This window comes from Taudactylus pleione, unplaced genomic scaffold (assembly GCF_031769625.1).
Source record: "Taudactylus pleione unplaced genomic scaffold, aTauple2 ptg000316l, whole genome shotgun sequence".
NCBI lineage: Eukaryota > Metazoa > Chordata > Amphibia > Anura > Myobatrachidae > Taudactylus > Taudactylus pleione.
In genome coordinates, this window is record NW_028284717.1 from 8,137,498 (window position 1) to 8,155,617 (window position 18,120).

An 18,120-nucleotide genomic window follows, 5' to 3' on the forward strand; every position below is an offset into this window, starting at 1 on the left:
TGTCGCTGGTTCCTAGTAAATACTAGGCTGCATTCTCATGAGGACTATAGAATGGCTGCTTCCATAGTATGCAGGTGATGTAGGTGCTTTCAAAACAGCACAGAACATACAGAGAAGAGCATTTCTGCTACCATTATATAACTCCTAAAATCAGCGGTTTCCAAAGAGGTATGGGGAGTGGCTGTGGCACACTGGAGGGGGGGTTTCCCCTGCCATACATCATAATCGCGAGACAGTCGGGCAGACCTCCAAAAATCTTTGGGAGATATGCCAATAAATTAATTTTATTTATTTGCCCCGTCTTCAATTAATATTATTTTGGAATAAATAGTTTAGATATTTTTCTTTCTTATTCTTTTTTTTTTTTTGTGGTATTTATTTTTCATTCATTAATTTAGGTTGACGAAATAGCCCACAATAAAGCAGGGTCCATTTAAGTCTGCAAAGTGTGTTACAAAATGGCTGAAATGAGATCTGGAAACTAATGAACAGACTGTCAGATGTCATATTTCTCACATTTGCACTAATTCCTTATTCCATAAACAAATGGTAGCATCATTCAATGCCTTGCATTTCCATGTTCACTTATATTTACCCTGCCTTTGTTTCCTAGTTTCTCCATAATACCATACATTAATATTCAGAGAGGGCTCCAACATCTATCGTGCCATCTCTCCAGAGAGACAATGCCACAATAGAGTAAGCTGGATCATCCTTTGAAGTACATATGGTTTGATCTAACATCTTATCCATTTGATCTTTAGCACTGCAAGTATCTATCATATTCCCTGCTCCTGTAGAAGAGTGAATTTCTGATGTAGGAAATATTGCATACAGCTAGTGCCATCACGGGTTGCAGGGAACATTTGGGTCAGAATATATTTCTTTAATTAAACTAAGCTCAAATAATAAGAGCAATTACTGTACAGTATTTGTAGCATAAAGGTATGATCTATGGCAGTGGTTCTCAAACGCGGTCCTCAGGACCCCACACAGTTCACATTTTCCAGGTCACCCAGCAGGTGCACAGATGGACTCATTACTCGCTGACACATTTTAAAAGAGCCACAGATGCAGCTAATTATTTCACTAGTGATTCTGTGAGGAAACCTGCAAAACATGCACTGTTTGGGGTCCTGAGGACCGAGTTTGAGAACCTGTGTTCTATGGCACAGGTTCTCAAACTCGGTCCTCAGGACCCCAAACAGTTCATGTTTTCCAGGTCTCCTCACAGAATCACAAGTGAAATAATTAGCTCCACCTGTCGGTATTTTAAAATGGCAGTGAGTAATGAATACACCTGTGTACCTGCCTGGTGACTTGGAAAATGTGAACTGTGTGGGGTCCTGAGGACCATGTTTGAGAACCACTGATCTATGGCAAAGGTTCTCAAACTCGGTCCTCAGGACCCCACACAGGTCATGTTTTCCAGGTCACCTAGCAGGTGCACAGGTGTATTCATTACTCACTGACACATTTTAAAAGATCTACAGGTGGAGCTAATTATTTCACTTGATTATGTGAGGAGACCTGAAAAACATGCACTGTTTGGGGTCCTGAAGATTGAGTTTGAGAACCTGTGATCTATAGAGTCACGTGTGTGAAGGTAACTTTTGTGTTAACCTAAATTCATTTTGTGTTCTCAGTCTTTGGTGTATAATTTGGGCATAGACAATGGTCTTATAAAGAAAATGCTCCTCCCTGATAGTCTATAATACTAATATACACAGATGGAGTCGACTTCAGTGCATCTTCTACAGAAAGGCAGGTGATCTGAATTCCCTTTATTGGAAACAGGTATGATAATAATCTAATAGGCGCAAATTGGTATTGTAAATAATATAAATGTTGCGATACACATTGCTTCATCTGTAAACAGGTTAAAATAAACTGTGCTGTAGTATAAATTGTTAGTGACTAGGAATGTGGGATGAACTGTCACTGAAATATGGTAAGATGCAGTGTGCAACTTGTGAATCATCTTCTGACTTAACTTAATTTAATGAAAGGTGGGACAATATATCTTACCTTCCTCTATAACATATGCAAATATTTTTGTCTGCTTGTAGCAAAACTGAACTTCATTTTTACACTGGCAGTGGTAGCCATTTGCACTGTCATTTTATTTATTTAGAACATAGATAATGATTGTGACTCTAATTGTAGAGTAGCGAGATATCACATCACGCACAATTATATCTTTAGGTGATTGTCTATGATAATTTCGTATACATATTTTGAGCTGGAAAATGCACAGCAATTTTCATCTCCTGTCTTACCAGCGTAATTACTGAGTCCCTTTCTTTTCTTTCTACGCCAATACAGCCATATGCTGAATCCCATGAGAATCACCCAGCAGGCGCCACCGATCCCAGCGATGAAGGCGGGCTGCTTTACAACGTCTGTGATCTGCTCCGTAATGCTGTTGTTGCTTTCAGTGATGACAACTTCATTGCGGTTTCCTGTGATAGTATTTGAAAATGGTCACATACAGAGCATAAAACACACAGGGGTAGAACCACCTTTTTCGCAAATATTATAAATGTTGAATAGAATAAACAGTTTATAAACTGCCCATCAGTGGCAAACGCAGGATTTTTAGAGGGGGGTTTCCAGATGATTGATTTTAGAGCGAGTGTGGCGAGTCCATGAAGAGGGCATCATTAGCACTTAGCCAGCTTTAATATACATCATACAAAGTGTATTGTGTGTCATAATTCCAGCATGTACAGGACCAGCGATCACAATAAGCCATTAAATGCGGCAGTAGGTCCATTCTGCCTGAGCTGAATGTTTTTATTTTAGATGTGGACACCATTGCAGACTATTGAATCAAGTCCAGGAGTCTGGAGGGGCAGCAGAAGAACCTAGCACTGCCCTGGACATATATGTACATATTGGGCTCTATAGCAGTGCATCCCTAACAGTGCATGTTTTCCAGATCTCCTAGTTGGTGCACAGGTTATTTATCACTGGCTGATACATGTTAAAAGATCCACAGGTGGTGCTAATTATTTAATTTGTGATACTGAGAAGAACATGCAGCACTAGTAACAATCTATTATATTACTATTTCTACTGTGGTCATGGTATGTGCTGGGGAGGGGGGTGTCCAGGCAGATGGAAACACCCCCTGCGTTTGCCTATGGCCCATGAAAGCGTTGCTCAGGGGAAGCTAAAATTGGTTATGTGCTTATTTTCTTAAAATGTTTGCATTTAATTTTTTTTCTTTTCATTAACTTAAACTAAGAAAATGTACCTTCCAATTGTCCTAGTTTTCGCGGCCAGTACCAATTTGCGGGCATGAAAGGAGCAGTTCTATTCCGTAAATATTTGGCATGTGTAAGTGTTGCTAGGTATGGGGCACCAATATGGCGCCTGGCACATACTGTATGCAGATTACAGCGAAGGTTCCGGCATTGCATTATATTTACAGCAATTTCTTCGGAAATGTGATGCCAGATTCATATTTCTGAAAAATCTCCGCATTTGGGGCCATCAGCTGCTGGTCAGATTGCTGTATACAAGCAAAATTGGGGGCAAGTGTCCTGGTGCCACCCAAGAACCCGCGCCTAGATGCAGTTGTATTGAAATAGTGGTAGGAATGGCCAATGTCATGGTTTGCCACTGGTGGCTGATGGTTTTACCATCGATGGTAGAGATATGGTCGTTTTCCATTATCCAATGCAGAGAGTGCAGCAATGCATAGCCACGCCCCCTGACACATCCACTCTGCCCCGCCCCGTCCCTCTTTGGCCTGTCGCCTGCTGTGATATTCATTGATGGTGCAAATCATCGATGGTTTCCCATTGCTGGGTTCTTGCCATCGATGTAAAACATTGATGGCACCATTGATAATGACCCATTCAAATGCCATCCCTAAGTGGTAATTGAGCATATGATACAGTACACACAGCTACTAATTTAGTGTATATTTACTTACAATGATGAGGCACAAGAAATGCATAAAAATATATGTGGATCTGTATCTATTGGAAGAAACACAGTAATAAAACGTGGCTGACAAAGAGCTAAGGGGGCGATTCAGAACCGCTCACTAAGCTGCGATCGCATGCTATGGCCGATAGTCGCCCATGCGTATGCTTCGCAGTGTGCGTGCGCGAGCCAGTCACTGCGATCAGGAATCGTGCGCTCGTAGTACACAGACTGAGCGCTACTTTGAGTGACAGATAGTGAGTGCATAACTAGCATGGAAGCGTCATTGTACATGTCACCTGGTTGCATTTTAGCCTACAGTGATCGCAGTGCTTGTGGTGGGATAGGGTCTACCTCAAGGACTGCGAGCAGCTCTTATGGCTCTCAATGTTACTGATTAATCATACACTTCCTGGAGATGACGTGAGCTAAGAAAGAAAAGTGAGCGTCATTACACCGGCGTGCGATCACTCTGCCGTCGCTCTCTAAGACATAGAGGGCGTCCTTAAGCCTGGCCGTGCGATCATGGAAATTGCACACCCAGCCCCTGTCGGCTGTGAAAGTGCGCTGCGTTGCGAACGGGTCTGAATGAGCGCCTAAGAGCGCCATACTCATAAGCTTACAATGTATTGGAGAACATCTCTTGGAGAGCACATTTAGATGTACACACATGAAGCTTGCACTAGAATTTCATCTAAAGCAGGTGTTACAGTGACAATGCTGTCAGCGCAGCTAATTAGATGGGAGACAAGCTACGATGATGACCTGCAATGCTCCCTGACTTCTCCAGATAAAGATACATCTTCCTCCTACTGGGAACTAATGAATAAAACTAATTTGTTAGAGCAAAAATTAATTAGTCACATCAGAATCAGCTGCAATTAATATTGTGAAAGTTTGCTATTCGGATGAATCCAGCTACTCTTTGATATACAGTATACTGTGGGTTTATATTAGGGATGTGCAGGCTCGGATAGGTTCGAGTTTGCATGTGGAGTTCGGATTTTTCCCTCCCAAAAAACGGAACTCAGAAAGAGGCAAAACGTCATCTTGCACGGACGAACATCATCATTCCTGGACTTTATCCAGGAATGATGATGTTCGTCCGTGCAAGATGCATCTTGCACGGACGAACATCATCATTCCTGGACTTTATCCAGGAATGATGATGTTCGTCCGTGCAAGATGACGTTTTGCCTCTTTCTGAGTTCCGTTTTTTGGGAGGGAAAAATCCGAACTCAGCGTGCAAACTCGAACCTATCCGAGCCTGCACATCCCTAGTTTATATACAAACCTTACAAAAGGCCCCACTAACTGAAATCATGTTACCAATATACATTTACTAAGGCTTTACTAGAGTACTTGTTTTTTTCCTGTTTACTAGCTATTGATGTAGCTATAGATACAAGTGTTATCAGTGGCGCAAATGGGTGAGGACTGGTTGGGGTGGAAAAAGTTCTTAGGATAAGGAGGAGTCTTCAAGGACCATGAAAAATAAACGATTAGTTGGTTTACAAAAAAAGAGCTACTAATATTGTTGCCAAATCTCATAGTAAAAACAATCAGGCGCTTATCACAACTGAAAATGTTTGAGATAAAGCTGTCGTTATGGGGAAATGTATCAAACCTTCAAAAGAGTAGGCACGTGGAGAAGTTACACATAGCAACCAATCAGCTTATAGCTAGCATTTCTAAAATACATTCTACAAAATAGGTAGAAGCTGATTGGTTGCTATGGCAGCTCCTGCATTTGTCCACTTTAGAAGGTTTGATACATCTCCCGCTGTGTAGGATATGTTTTATGACACAAGCATATTTTCTGTCCAGTAATCCCATTGCAGGACTGGTTGACAACAGAGAACACTGGCTCACACTCACTCAGATGCATACTAGATATAAACATAATGTGATTTAAGTGCAGACGCACCGTGATCACATTCGCTCCTTCCAGAGGGCTGATATAATACTGGCTATAGTTGGCAAGTGACATATATACAGTGGTAGAACTATCGCCACTGCAGGAGTTACACCGACTCTGCTCTCAGGATGCGTAGACTAGAAATAAACCCCAATTCGCAGTATAGTCAGCAGCAGCAGCAGCAGCAGCACAAGGAGGTGGAACTACATGAATATGAACAATACAAATATGTGCACAATTTGTTGCAATGCAGATGCATATAGATTACGCCAGTATTTACAGCTGCATGTATCTGAGACTTCGGGACCCTGGCTCTTCAAGCGGCAAATTGGGGGCATCAACACGCAAGTAGGCTCATGTAAGGGCAAGAAGAACACGCACTTTATTTAGGCCCCGTCAGAAGCACAAGTGTTTTGATTAACCTGTATTTACTGTAAATGTGTTACTTGAGAAACATAAGTGCTGGGCCTACACAATATGAGTGACAGGTGAAGATTATGCACCATGCAACTGTATAATGCACAGCATACACCTACATTCATCCTGTACTTATGAAATGTGCACTCATGAGTTCATAAACACCATCAATGCTTTCTGTATGTACATACGCTTTCTGAATGTATATACATACTGTAGACAAACGAGGATGACAAAGTGCATACATGATTGAGAGGGTAGGATGCCGGTGGTCGGGATACTGGTGCCGGGATCCCCGACCTGTCGGGGTTTCGGCGCCGGTATGCAGACCGTCGGCATCCCGCTCGCCGGTATGCCGATTACATCCCAGTAGAAAGGACCCTTACAGTTTACAGCCAAAAGTAGTACAAGCCCATACAAGGTAGATACCTCAGGTCCTCTTTAAATTAAGTTCATTTCTTTGTTCATAAATGTTCCCAATGTGTGCTTGAACTTAAATTCAATACCCTGATTATCTATTTTACTTGAAAAGGACAGATATATTTTATTAGCAATATAAACTAACTGCTGATCCTAAACTAGTAATGATTTTCCAGGGCTGTCTGTATTTAGAAATCAATATCGGCTATTCTACAATGTATAAAAAGACAAAGGGGGTTAATAAGGATTGCAATTACATTTTTACAAAGCAAACAGTCAAACCTTCTATCAGTCGATGTGACCCTTAGGTACTATTTCATCTACCCCACAGCCCTGTGTAGTTAATGAACAAAAAAATCTAAAAGGAAAATATACAATTTAAGGAACTGTATAATCACTTGCAATACTCTTGATATTAATGACATAAAAGAAGATGTCATAAAACGATTGTTGAGGCTGGGACACTGAGATCATTAAGGAAACAATTAGCTGCCATCTTGAGCATAATTATGTGGAAAAGATGGCTCATGGGCCAGTGCTGTTTTTATGCCGTATATACTAATTATTTTATCAGTTGTTTAATGCGGAAGCTTTAATTTGATATGGCATCCTATAACATGTTATTTCAAAGTAAGAACCCAGTTACATGAATTTTGGAAATAGCCTGTCTCCTGTGGGTTATTTAAAGTGCCACCTACACATGGCTGAGGCAGCAATTGTGTGTTGAACCAATATTCCTAAGAATGAGGCCTATCGATTCACTAGGGACCAGTCATGCCTGTGAGGCAAAAAAGTGCCTCAGCAATGCGACTAGAATGGAATTACTAAGCTATATTATTCTCAACCATATTGTCTCACTTGACAAAATGGCTGTCAAGTCAGTGTGAAATGGCTGCCGTATCATTGTGACCTGCTCCTAGTGAAATAATAGGCTGTGTTCATCTGGACATTCCTTTAGTTTACACAATAGCTTCCTTCACTGTGGGCTTTATTCAGAGGCAGACGCTAATGCCTGCGCGGCTGCGAATGCTTGCGGCGGTAATATGTGAATGCTAATTTCAGCCTTCTTCTTGTGTACTAGCATACGGCGGACTCTGCAAGCTCTGAGACGCCCACTTTCAATGCTCGCGGATGTATACACTCCACTACTGGCGCACCATCGTTTGCACCATCAACACTTACGGCGCCCTATGGCTGGCATAGTGTCTCCTTCTGAAAATTCTGTAAACATGGCTTCTGTGGTTGCGGTCCTTGCGGATCTGCGTTTAAGAATGCAACCGTAGTCACTGACACACTCGTGACGCTTCTATTATACGCCTATGAGACAGACTTTTTTTTTTTTTCATTCACTTCCGGCCACCTCCCAGACACATCCCAAGAACGCCCATGGCTTTCCACCACCAGCTCAAATAGGAGCGATTCCATAAGCAACAGCGGCCTCTGCGTACACTCTGTGGTACTCATGTTCCTTAGGGGTTTCCAGGACTTTTTGCACGTTAGCGAATAATGTCTCAACTGCGCATGCACACCTTTGCGTCCACCTCTAAATCAGGTCCTGTGCCTTGGTGATGGACATACTTAAAACGGATAAGTTTGTTTTGCCAGAGTTAGAGCTTGCCCCTATTTACCCATCTGGAAGAACTATGCGCTGGGTTTCTCCAACACATGTAAAGCCGCAATCCTCTCATAGACATCTCAGGATAGTGATAGAAGGGATAGCCAGCGAGATAAATGCTTTATTTACATAAATAAGGCATTTATTTTTAAATTACATATAGATTATTCTTTTTTATTTTAACTATTTTTACATTTTACTTACATTGTGAGTCTAGGCTTCTAGTTCACTCATATGGATGGTAAAGGTGTACTAGAATATGTATTAATGATCCCAAATATTTCTTTATTATAAGGGCACTGCAGTTAAGGTGCCCACACACTGGACGATTTTAGGCACAATTTGCACAAAAACGATGCATCGGAACGATACATCGTTTAAAAAACATGCAGCTTCCAGTAAGGATAACGGGTCGTTTGTCGTATCTTCAGATCTTACCTACTGCAGGTAAGATCTGGCAATCTTCTTAACGATGCACTGGAAATCATTAAGGACGCAGTTAGTCACATTGCATAGTTTAGTAAAAGATCGTCTGTCCAGGAGTGGCGGTGAGTTCAAGGGAAATCGTTGACGACATTGCATCTTTTGCGAGCCGCCCAGTGTGTGGGCACCTTTTTGTAGCACAGTCTGACCATGATCAGGCTGGGTTGGGTACAGGGTCCCAGCGGTTGGGAAACTAATAAGTGAACAAGAAATAAGTAACTTACAGTACATTACAGTACAGGACAAGGACAAGGACGCGACTTATATACATTGCTGGAATAGCGATTAAAGCACTCACAATAAGCAGCCGGGATTTGGCAGTCATGTGTTAGGTGCCCTTATGGGGAGTAAGGAGTAGAAGAAAATGTAAAGAGAAGCACATGAGGGAAGAGGTCCCTGCTCGTGTGAGCTTACATTCTAAAGGGGAGGGGCAGACAGACAGGCGTGACACAGAAGGGGAAGATAGGGAGGAGAGAGTATTATGTGGGTTAGGATGAGAGCTGGAAGGACTTGATGAAGTAGTGAGTCTTGAGAGCCCGTTTGAAGATTTGTAGAGAGGTAGAGAGCCTGATAGGGAGAGGGAGAGAGCTACAAAGGTAGAGAGCAGCACGGGCAAAATCTTGGATGCGGGAGTGGAAGGAAGTAATCAATTAGCAAGAGAGTCGGCATGCATGTAAATATGCAATTAGGCATGTATCCTAACCCCTAACCCTCCCCATAAGCCTAACCCACCTTTCCCACGGCCTAACCCACCCCTCCCACAGCCTAACCTAACCCTCCCCCTAGTGCCTAACCCTAACCCTCCCCTTGGTGCCTAACCCTAACCCACCCCTCCAGCAGCCTAACCCTCCCCCTAGTGCCTTGAACCTAACCCTAACCCTTTCCAGCGCCGGTATTCTGACCGCCGAACTTCTGATCGGCAGGATGCCGACTACATCCCGGGCCAGGCTATGCTACAGGCTCCAACTGTATGGCGTCAACTTATTAAAGCAAAATAAGCCCTTCATTGTCCCATGTTTATTCATAGAATATAAATGACGCCAAAATGTCATTCTGCAAATCTTCCACTGTGGGAGATTGTATTGCTGAAACTTCGCAACAAGCTCAATTCATGCAAAGTGTTTCCTTGTCTCCAAATGTTATACGTTAGGTGATATTCTCCTTGCAGTGTACAGTGCACTTACTGTATGAAAGCTAGTCTCTAGAAATGACTTTAAAAAATAACAAATTTATTAATTCACAACTGTCTTATACTGTAGCATGAACTGCAAACTCTTTAATGCCCTTGTGTATACTATTGAAATGTAAATGAAACCGCTTTTATATCAAGCAAAAAGGTTATTAGAATCCAGTGTTCTAATAATTGTGCTTAGCGGTAATCTGAACCAGGAAACCCAGAGGAGCTGATGAACCAGATTTTTTTTATTATAGTATAACAATTAAATCTTACGTTAGATGCTTCTAAAATTCCACATGTTGTAGTTAATGTTGAATAGGAAACATTGTGATGTGTATTAAAATTACTGGATTAACCGGTAAGTAAGTGCTCAGGAGGACTGTGGACCTCATTCAGAGTAGGTCGTAAACGGCCGCTCGGTCGTACCCAGCGATGTTCGCAAAACAGCGCATGCGTAAGTTTCGCAACGTGCGTGCGCAAACTAGCTGTTGCGATCGGAAATTTTTCTCTCCTTCAAATTGGCCAGGTCGTTAGTTTGAGTGACAGGATGAGGCATTTGTGGGTGGTAACAGGGGAAGGTGCTTGTGAACGGGGGAGTGGAGATCCGAACACAGGCGTTCCTAACTATGCAAACGGCGTTTTATGGGAGTGCATAATTAGCTAAGTAGTGTCATGGCACATGTGACATGGGAGGTTTTTATACTGACTTGTTCGTAGTGCTTAAGAGAGGGCATGGTCTACCTTAAGCTCTACGACCAGATCCGATGGTTCCCGATGGTCTCGATTGATCCTTATATGCCCTGAGATGACGTGTATTGCGAACGAGAAGGGGGCGTGTTTTCAGTCTTACGGCCGCATCCTCCCCTCGCTCGTCCAGCTAACGATCCCATCTTAACGACGCAACTTGCGAGTGCTTCATTTGCATATCTGGCCCCTTTTCCCTTACGACCGAGCGGCCGCAATGACCGACTCTGAATGAGGTCCTGTGTGCCTGCGGGACCGAGAGCAATAAGAGGGGCGAGGGGAGACCTTCTAATAGAATGAGAGGATGACTTTCCTAATTCATTTTTTCGTGTTCTGTGGCAATCCCGAACACTGGCCCCCTTTCAGCTGGTTGGGTGACTACAGTCAGCTACAGCAGTAAGCAGATAAGCTGCATTTTCACCAATTGTGGCTCAGTCTACCATATTGCTCCCTCCTCTGTTGCCTGACAAGAGTCGATTAATGGTGCATACACACGGTCAGATTTTTCCTTCAGATCTGAACGATAACGATTTAAAAATCGTTCAGTCGTTCATATCTGAAGGAAAATCTGACATATCTGTCAGATGAACGATTTGAACAATGCGCGTTCCCGATGGTCAGATAACGATATCTGACATCTGATGTGTTTGCAGTCAGACCAAGTCTTCATTGTGCTGTGGTTGAGTTAGGGCTAGGAACACTTAAATTCCACAAGTGTAACATGCTATATTTTCTCCCCGAATATGATAATTTGTGGAAAAGTTTGGAATATTCTACCCATCTCTAGTTGGAACAATCTATCCAGATATGTTGTATTGTTTCCTAAATGCTGACGGGGAGCTACATATGCAGCATTTTACTCCAATGGGGAATAGAGCTGAAAGACCATCATAGACCTGTCTCCACTTGAATGCTCTGCTGATTTCATTACAGCTGCGCTTCCATATAATGTAGAAATCCCCAGTGTTGCCATGAATGGTAATACACTGGCAGGGGGCTAGAGGGGTGTTTAAAGACCCAGATTTTAAATCCCACTAATGCTGAATCATGTGTTTGCTGCAAGACTCATATTATACAGGGGCTGTTATACCATACACAGGGCTACATATTATACAGGGGCTACATATTATACCATACACAGGGCTACATATTATACCATACACAGGGCTACATATACCATACACAGGGCTACATATACCATACACAGGGCTACATATACCATACACAGGGCTACATATTATACCATACACAGGGCTACATATTATACCATACACAGGGCTACATATACCATACACAAGGCTACATATTATACAGGGGCTGTTATACCATACACAGGGCTACATATTATACAGGGGCTGTTATACCATACACAGGGCTACATATTATACAGGGGCTGTTATACCATACACAGGGCTATATATTATACAGGGGCTGTTATAACATACACAGGGCTACATATACCATACACAGGGCTACATATTATACAGGGGCTGTTATACCATACACAGGGCTACATATTATACAGGGGCTGTTATACCATACACAGGGCTACATATTATACAGGGGCTGTTATACCATACACAGGGCTACATATACCATACACAGGGCTACATATTATACAGGGGCTGTTATACCATACACAGGGCTACATATACCATACACAGGGCTACATATTATACAGGGGCTGTTATACCATACACAGGGCTACATATACCATACACAGGGCTACATATTATACAGGGGCTATGGACTAAGAAGTGAGAGAAAAAGCATTTACACAGCGCATCATACCATACACAGTGCTACATATACCATACACAGGGCTATGTATTATAATGTATTATACCATACACAGGGCTATGTATTATAATGTATTATACCATACACAGGGCTACATATACCATGCACAGGGCTACATATTATACCATACACAGGGCTACATATACCATACACAGGGCTACATATTATAATGTATTATACCATACACAGGGCTACATATACCATACACAGGGCTACATATACCATACACAGGGCTACATATTATACCATACACAGGGCTACATATACCATACACAGGGCTACATATACCATACACAGGGCTACATATACCATACACAGGGCTACATATTATACCATACACAGGGCTACATATTATACCATACACAGGGCTACATATACCATACACAGGGCTACATATACCATACACAGGGCTACATATACCATACACAGGGCTACATATTATACCATACACAGGGCTACATATTATACCATACACAGGGCTACATATACCATACACAAGGCTACATATTATACAGGGGCTGTTATACCATACACAGGGCTACATATTATACAGGGGCTGTTATACCATACACAGGGCTACATATTATACAGGGGCTGTTATACCATACACAGGGCTATATATTATACAGGGGCTGTTATAACATACACAGGGCTACATATACCATACACAGGGCTACATATTATACAGGGGCTGTTATACCATACACAGGGCTACATATTATACAGGGGCTGTTATACCATACACAGGGCTACATATTATACAGGGGCTGTTATACCATACACAGGGCTACATATACCATACACAGGGCTACATATTATACAGGGGCTGTTATACCATACACAGGGCTACATATACCATACACAGGGCTACATATTATACAGGGGCTGTTATACCATACACAGGGCTACATATACCATACACAGGGCTACATATTATACAGGGGCTGTTATACCATACACAGGGCTACATATACCATACACAGGGCTACATATTATACAGGGGCTATGGACTAAGAAGTGAGAGAAAAAGCATTTACACAGCGCATCATACCATACACAGTGCTACATATACCATACACAGGGCTATGTATTATAATGTATTATACCATACACAGGGCTATGTATTATAATGTATTATACCATACACAGGGCTACATATACCATGCACAGGGCTACATATTATACCATACACAGGGCTACATATACCATACACAGGGCTACATATTATAATGTATTATACCATACACAGGGCTACATATACCATACACAGGGCTACATATACCATACACAGGGCTACATATTATACCATACACAGGGCTACATATACCATACACAGGGCTACATATACCATACACAGGGCTACATATACCATACACAGGGCTACATATTATACCATACACAGGGCTACATATTATACCATACACAGGGCTACATATTATACAGGGGCTGTTATACCATACACAGGGCTACATATTATACAGGGGCTGTTATACCGTACACAGGGCTACATATTATACAGGGGCTGTTATACCATACACAGGGCTACATATTATACAGGGGCTGTTATACCATACACAGGGCTACATATTATACAGGGGCTGTTATACCATACACAGGGCTACATATTATACAGGGGCTGTTATACCATACACAGGGCTACATATACCATACACAGGGCTACATATTATACAGGGGCTGTTATACCATACACAGGGCTACATATACCATACACAGGGCTACATATTATACAGGGGCTGTTATACTATACACAGGGCTACATATACCATACACAGGGCTACATATTATACAGGGGCTATGGACTAAGAAGTGAGAGAAAAAGCATTTACACAGCGCATCATACCATACACAGGGCTACATATACCATACACAGGGCTATGTATTATAATGTATTATACCATACACAGGGCTATGTATTATAATGTATTATACCATACACAGGGCTACATATACCATACACAGGGCTACATATTATACCATACACAGGGCTACATATACCATACACAGGGCTACATATTTAATGTATTATACCATACACAGGGCTACATATACCATACACAGGGCTACATATTATACCATACACAGGGCTACATATTATACCATACACAGGGCTACATATACCATACACAGGGCTACATATACCATACACAGGGCTACATATACAATACACAGGGCTACATATACCATACACAGGGCTACATATTATACCATACACAGGGCTACATATTATACCATACACAGGGCTACATATACCATACACAGGGCTACATATTATACCATACACAGGGCTACATATTATACCATACACAGGGCTACATATTATACCATACACAGGGCTACATATACCATACACAGGGCTACATATACCATACACAGGGCTACATATTATATCATACACAGGGCTACATATACCATACACAGGGCTACATATTATACCATACACAGGGCTACATATTATACCATACACAGGGCTACATATTATACCATACACAGGGCTACATATTATACCATACACAGGGCTACATATTATACCATACACAGGGCTACATATTATACCATACACAGGGCTACATATACCATACACAGGGCTACATATACCATACACAGGGCTACATATACCATACACAGGGCTACATATTATACCATACACAGGGCTACATATACCATACACAGGGCTACATATACAATACACAGGGCTACATATACCATACACAGGGCTACATATTATACCATACACTGGGCTACATATTATACCATACACAGGGCTACATATTATACCATACACAGGGCTACATATTATACCATACACAGGGCTACATATTATACCATACACAGGGCTACATATACCATACACAGGGCTACATATACCATACACAGGGCTACATATTATACCATACACAGGGCTACATATTATACCATACACAGGGCTACATATTATACCATACACAGGTCTACATATACCATACACAGGGCCACATATTATACCATACACAGGGCTACATATTATACTATACACAGGGCTACATATTATACCATACACAGGGCTACATATTATATCATACACAGGGTTATTTTTGATCCAAGTTTTATATATAATGTAATTTTTTCCTTTGTTAGACCATATTTGTTGCCTGTACAGTCCTACTGGAAGCCAATACTTACTTAAGTCCATTAAGTGCCATATGGTCATCATAGTATATAGAGATAGAGGTATAGAATATAGATTAAATCAGGGGAAAGGAATGCAAATTGTATAACTATAATTGAAAGCCGTTATGGTTGCCTCCTTACATTATATCCCTGTTTTCTGAATGCATTGCTTAGCGATATAGCTGCGTGCATAAACTATAGTATAGTAGCAATAATTTATTAAAAAACAAACTACAAAAACTTCTTACCTATCAGAATATGCTGTGGTTCACTTTTCACGCCAACGCCAGCACTTGTGCTTGCAGCAACTTCAACACGGTACTGAATCCCAGGAAACAGCCCACCAATCACCACCGAGCGTATAGCAGCGTCCACGGTTTTGTTGATGTGGAACCGTGTCTCATTACCCAGACACCAGATCTGTATACACAGCAAAAGAAATAGGTTTATATCAAAAAGATGATGCTTGTTCTGATGATAGATTGTTACCATAATCCATATGTGGTATAAATTAGATGGTAGTGAGAAAGAATAGGAAAGTGTCTTATAATAACATTTTAAAGTAAACAATACATATAAAAAAAAGTTCCAGGAATTTGTTCTACAAAATAAATGTGAAATAGTGGTGTGGTGTGTGGGGGAAGATTATTTCATGTGCACACTATTCATGTGCATTTCCTGTCTGCACTGCCATTATGATGAGGCAATATTATTTTTAAAATAGGGAGCATACACTGAATGCCTAAGGTTTTTTACTGACGTTTATTTACAGCTTAGTGCTTTTTGATACTTTGAGCCCATTTCATCCTAACCTTAATCATTAAGGATACAAAGTGACTGACAGTGTATGTAGGTGGTAGCAGCGTTTTAAGAGAGGAGGGGACCCGAGTGCAGACTACTCCATGCGGACACCCTCCTCTCTGTGGTGCATTAAACTCTGGCGCTGTTCCAATCTCCAGGAAAATGGCCGCTGCACCATTTTCCCAGTGATTTGCACTGCTACAGCAGAGCCGACGTGGGACTCCGGAGAAGTAAGTATTAAACTTGGGTGCAGTGTGTGCAATCCCTGAATCCAAGAGACCGTGTGCACGCTTTAGAGATAGCTAATGCACAGGTTCTCAAACTCGGTCCTCAGGACCCCAAACAGTGCATGTTTTCCAGGTCTCCTCACAGAATCACAAGTGCAATAATGACCTCCACCTGTGGATCTTTTAAAATGTGTCAGTGAGTAATGAATGCACCTGTGCACCTGCTAGGTGACCTGAAAAACGTGGCCTGTGTGGGGTCCTGAGGACCGTGACTGAGAACCACTGCACTAATGCTAAGTGGTGCTATGAAATACTGCCCAGGTCCTTAGTTGATTAACACAAACCTCAAAATACAGCAAAAAATTACAGTAACATTCTCAGTGTCAATCTGCAAAACTACCCTGCAATTTATCAAAACTACAAGCTAGTAATATTAATAACCAGTGAAGAAGTCTCATATAATAGCATGTAGCATACTTTTGTGTTAAGCCTGATAAATAATATTAATGTCACCCTGCTAGCCGTCTAATATAAAATGTCTGTTCTCTAATGCTTTACATTTGTAATTACACTTACTGGCGGAGTCTATAAAAAAATATTGCAGGTGTCGGTTTGATTTTTGCTCTATGAAAGGTAGTTGATAATATTCTGAATGGTTAAGACTGCTACCACTGTTATGAAGAATTTAATCATATGTTAATCGGCTCTAAATCTAATATGAAGAATGTAAAGTGCACGCGCTATCAGGATGAATTTATTCAATCAGTAAGTATTGACAGAGGTGAAGTTGAGGTTAATATCTGCATGGGGGTTAATAAATCTTGATGCAATATTGATCTCACCAAATAAATATACACATAATGACTGTGTATTTTAGGATCTTACATTTGCACAGAGGATAATCTCCCGGAACATGTCAGATTCACTGTAGTAGAGATAATAATAATATGCTTGTTGGGCACAAATGAAAATGATATTGCTTTGCAAAATGGAGTGAGAAATATAATAAGACACAGACAGAATAAATTCAATATTATCATTTTTGTCGATTGCTTTTTTTCTGTCTTCTTTTTATTTCGTGAAATTTGTGCATATAAAATCTGTTGACGGTTGTAGAGAAAGAAATATTATTACCCTATAGTCCAGAATAATTCCATTCTGGTGATCTGATGGTGGCGGGTCCCAGGAGACACTAATACTTGTGCTATTGTTGCTCCCGACTGTCAGAACTGTAACAGACTGCGGCGGAGCACTTGGGGCTAGAGCAGGTGAAGAGAAAAAAAAAGGAAAGAGACATTAATCCTGGGAGCTGAAGTCTCATTTTTAGCTGCCTAATGTATAGCCGGGCAGACAGAATGTGCTGCTCAGGTTCCCTGCAGACCTAAATATGCAAACATTGCAAGGTACTGAGTTT

At 41.4% G+C, this 18,120-nt stretch overlaps 1 protein-coding gene across 15 annotated transcripts in view; it reads right to left on the minus strand.

Annotated features, from left to right (window-relative positions):
• Nucleotides 1-18,120, minus strand: part of ROBO2 (roundabout guidance receptor 2) — a 503,588-nt gene that overhangs the window by 54,412 nt on the left and 431,056 nt on the right. For all 15 annotated transcript variants that reach the window (XM_088442746.1, XM_088442748.1, XM_088442744.1 and 12 more), the window contains 3 exons: nt 17,841-17,965; nt 15,927-16,098; nt 2,280-2,462 (listed from right to left, as the gene is read on the minus strand). In XM_088442746.1, coding sequence (XP_088298872.1) covers nt 2,280-2,462; nt 15,927-16,098; nt 17,841-17,965 — 480 coding nt within the window. The remainder of the gene's footprint in view (nt 1-2,279; nt 2,463-15,926; nt 16,099-17,840; nt 17,966-18,120) is intronic.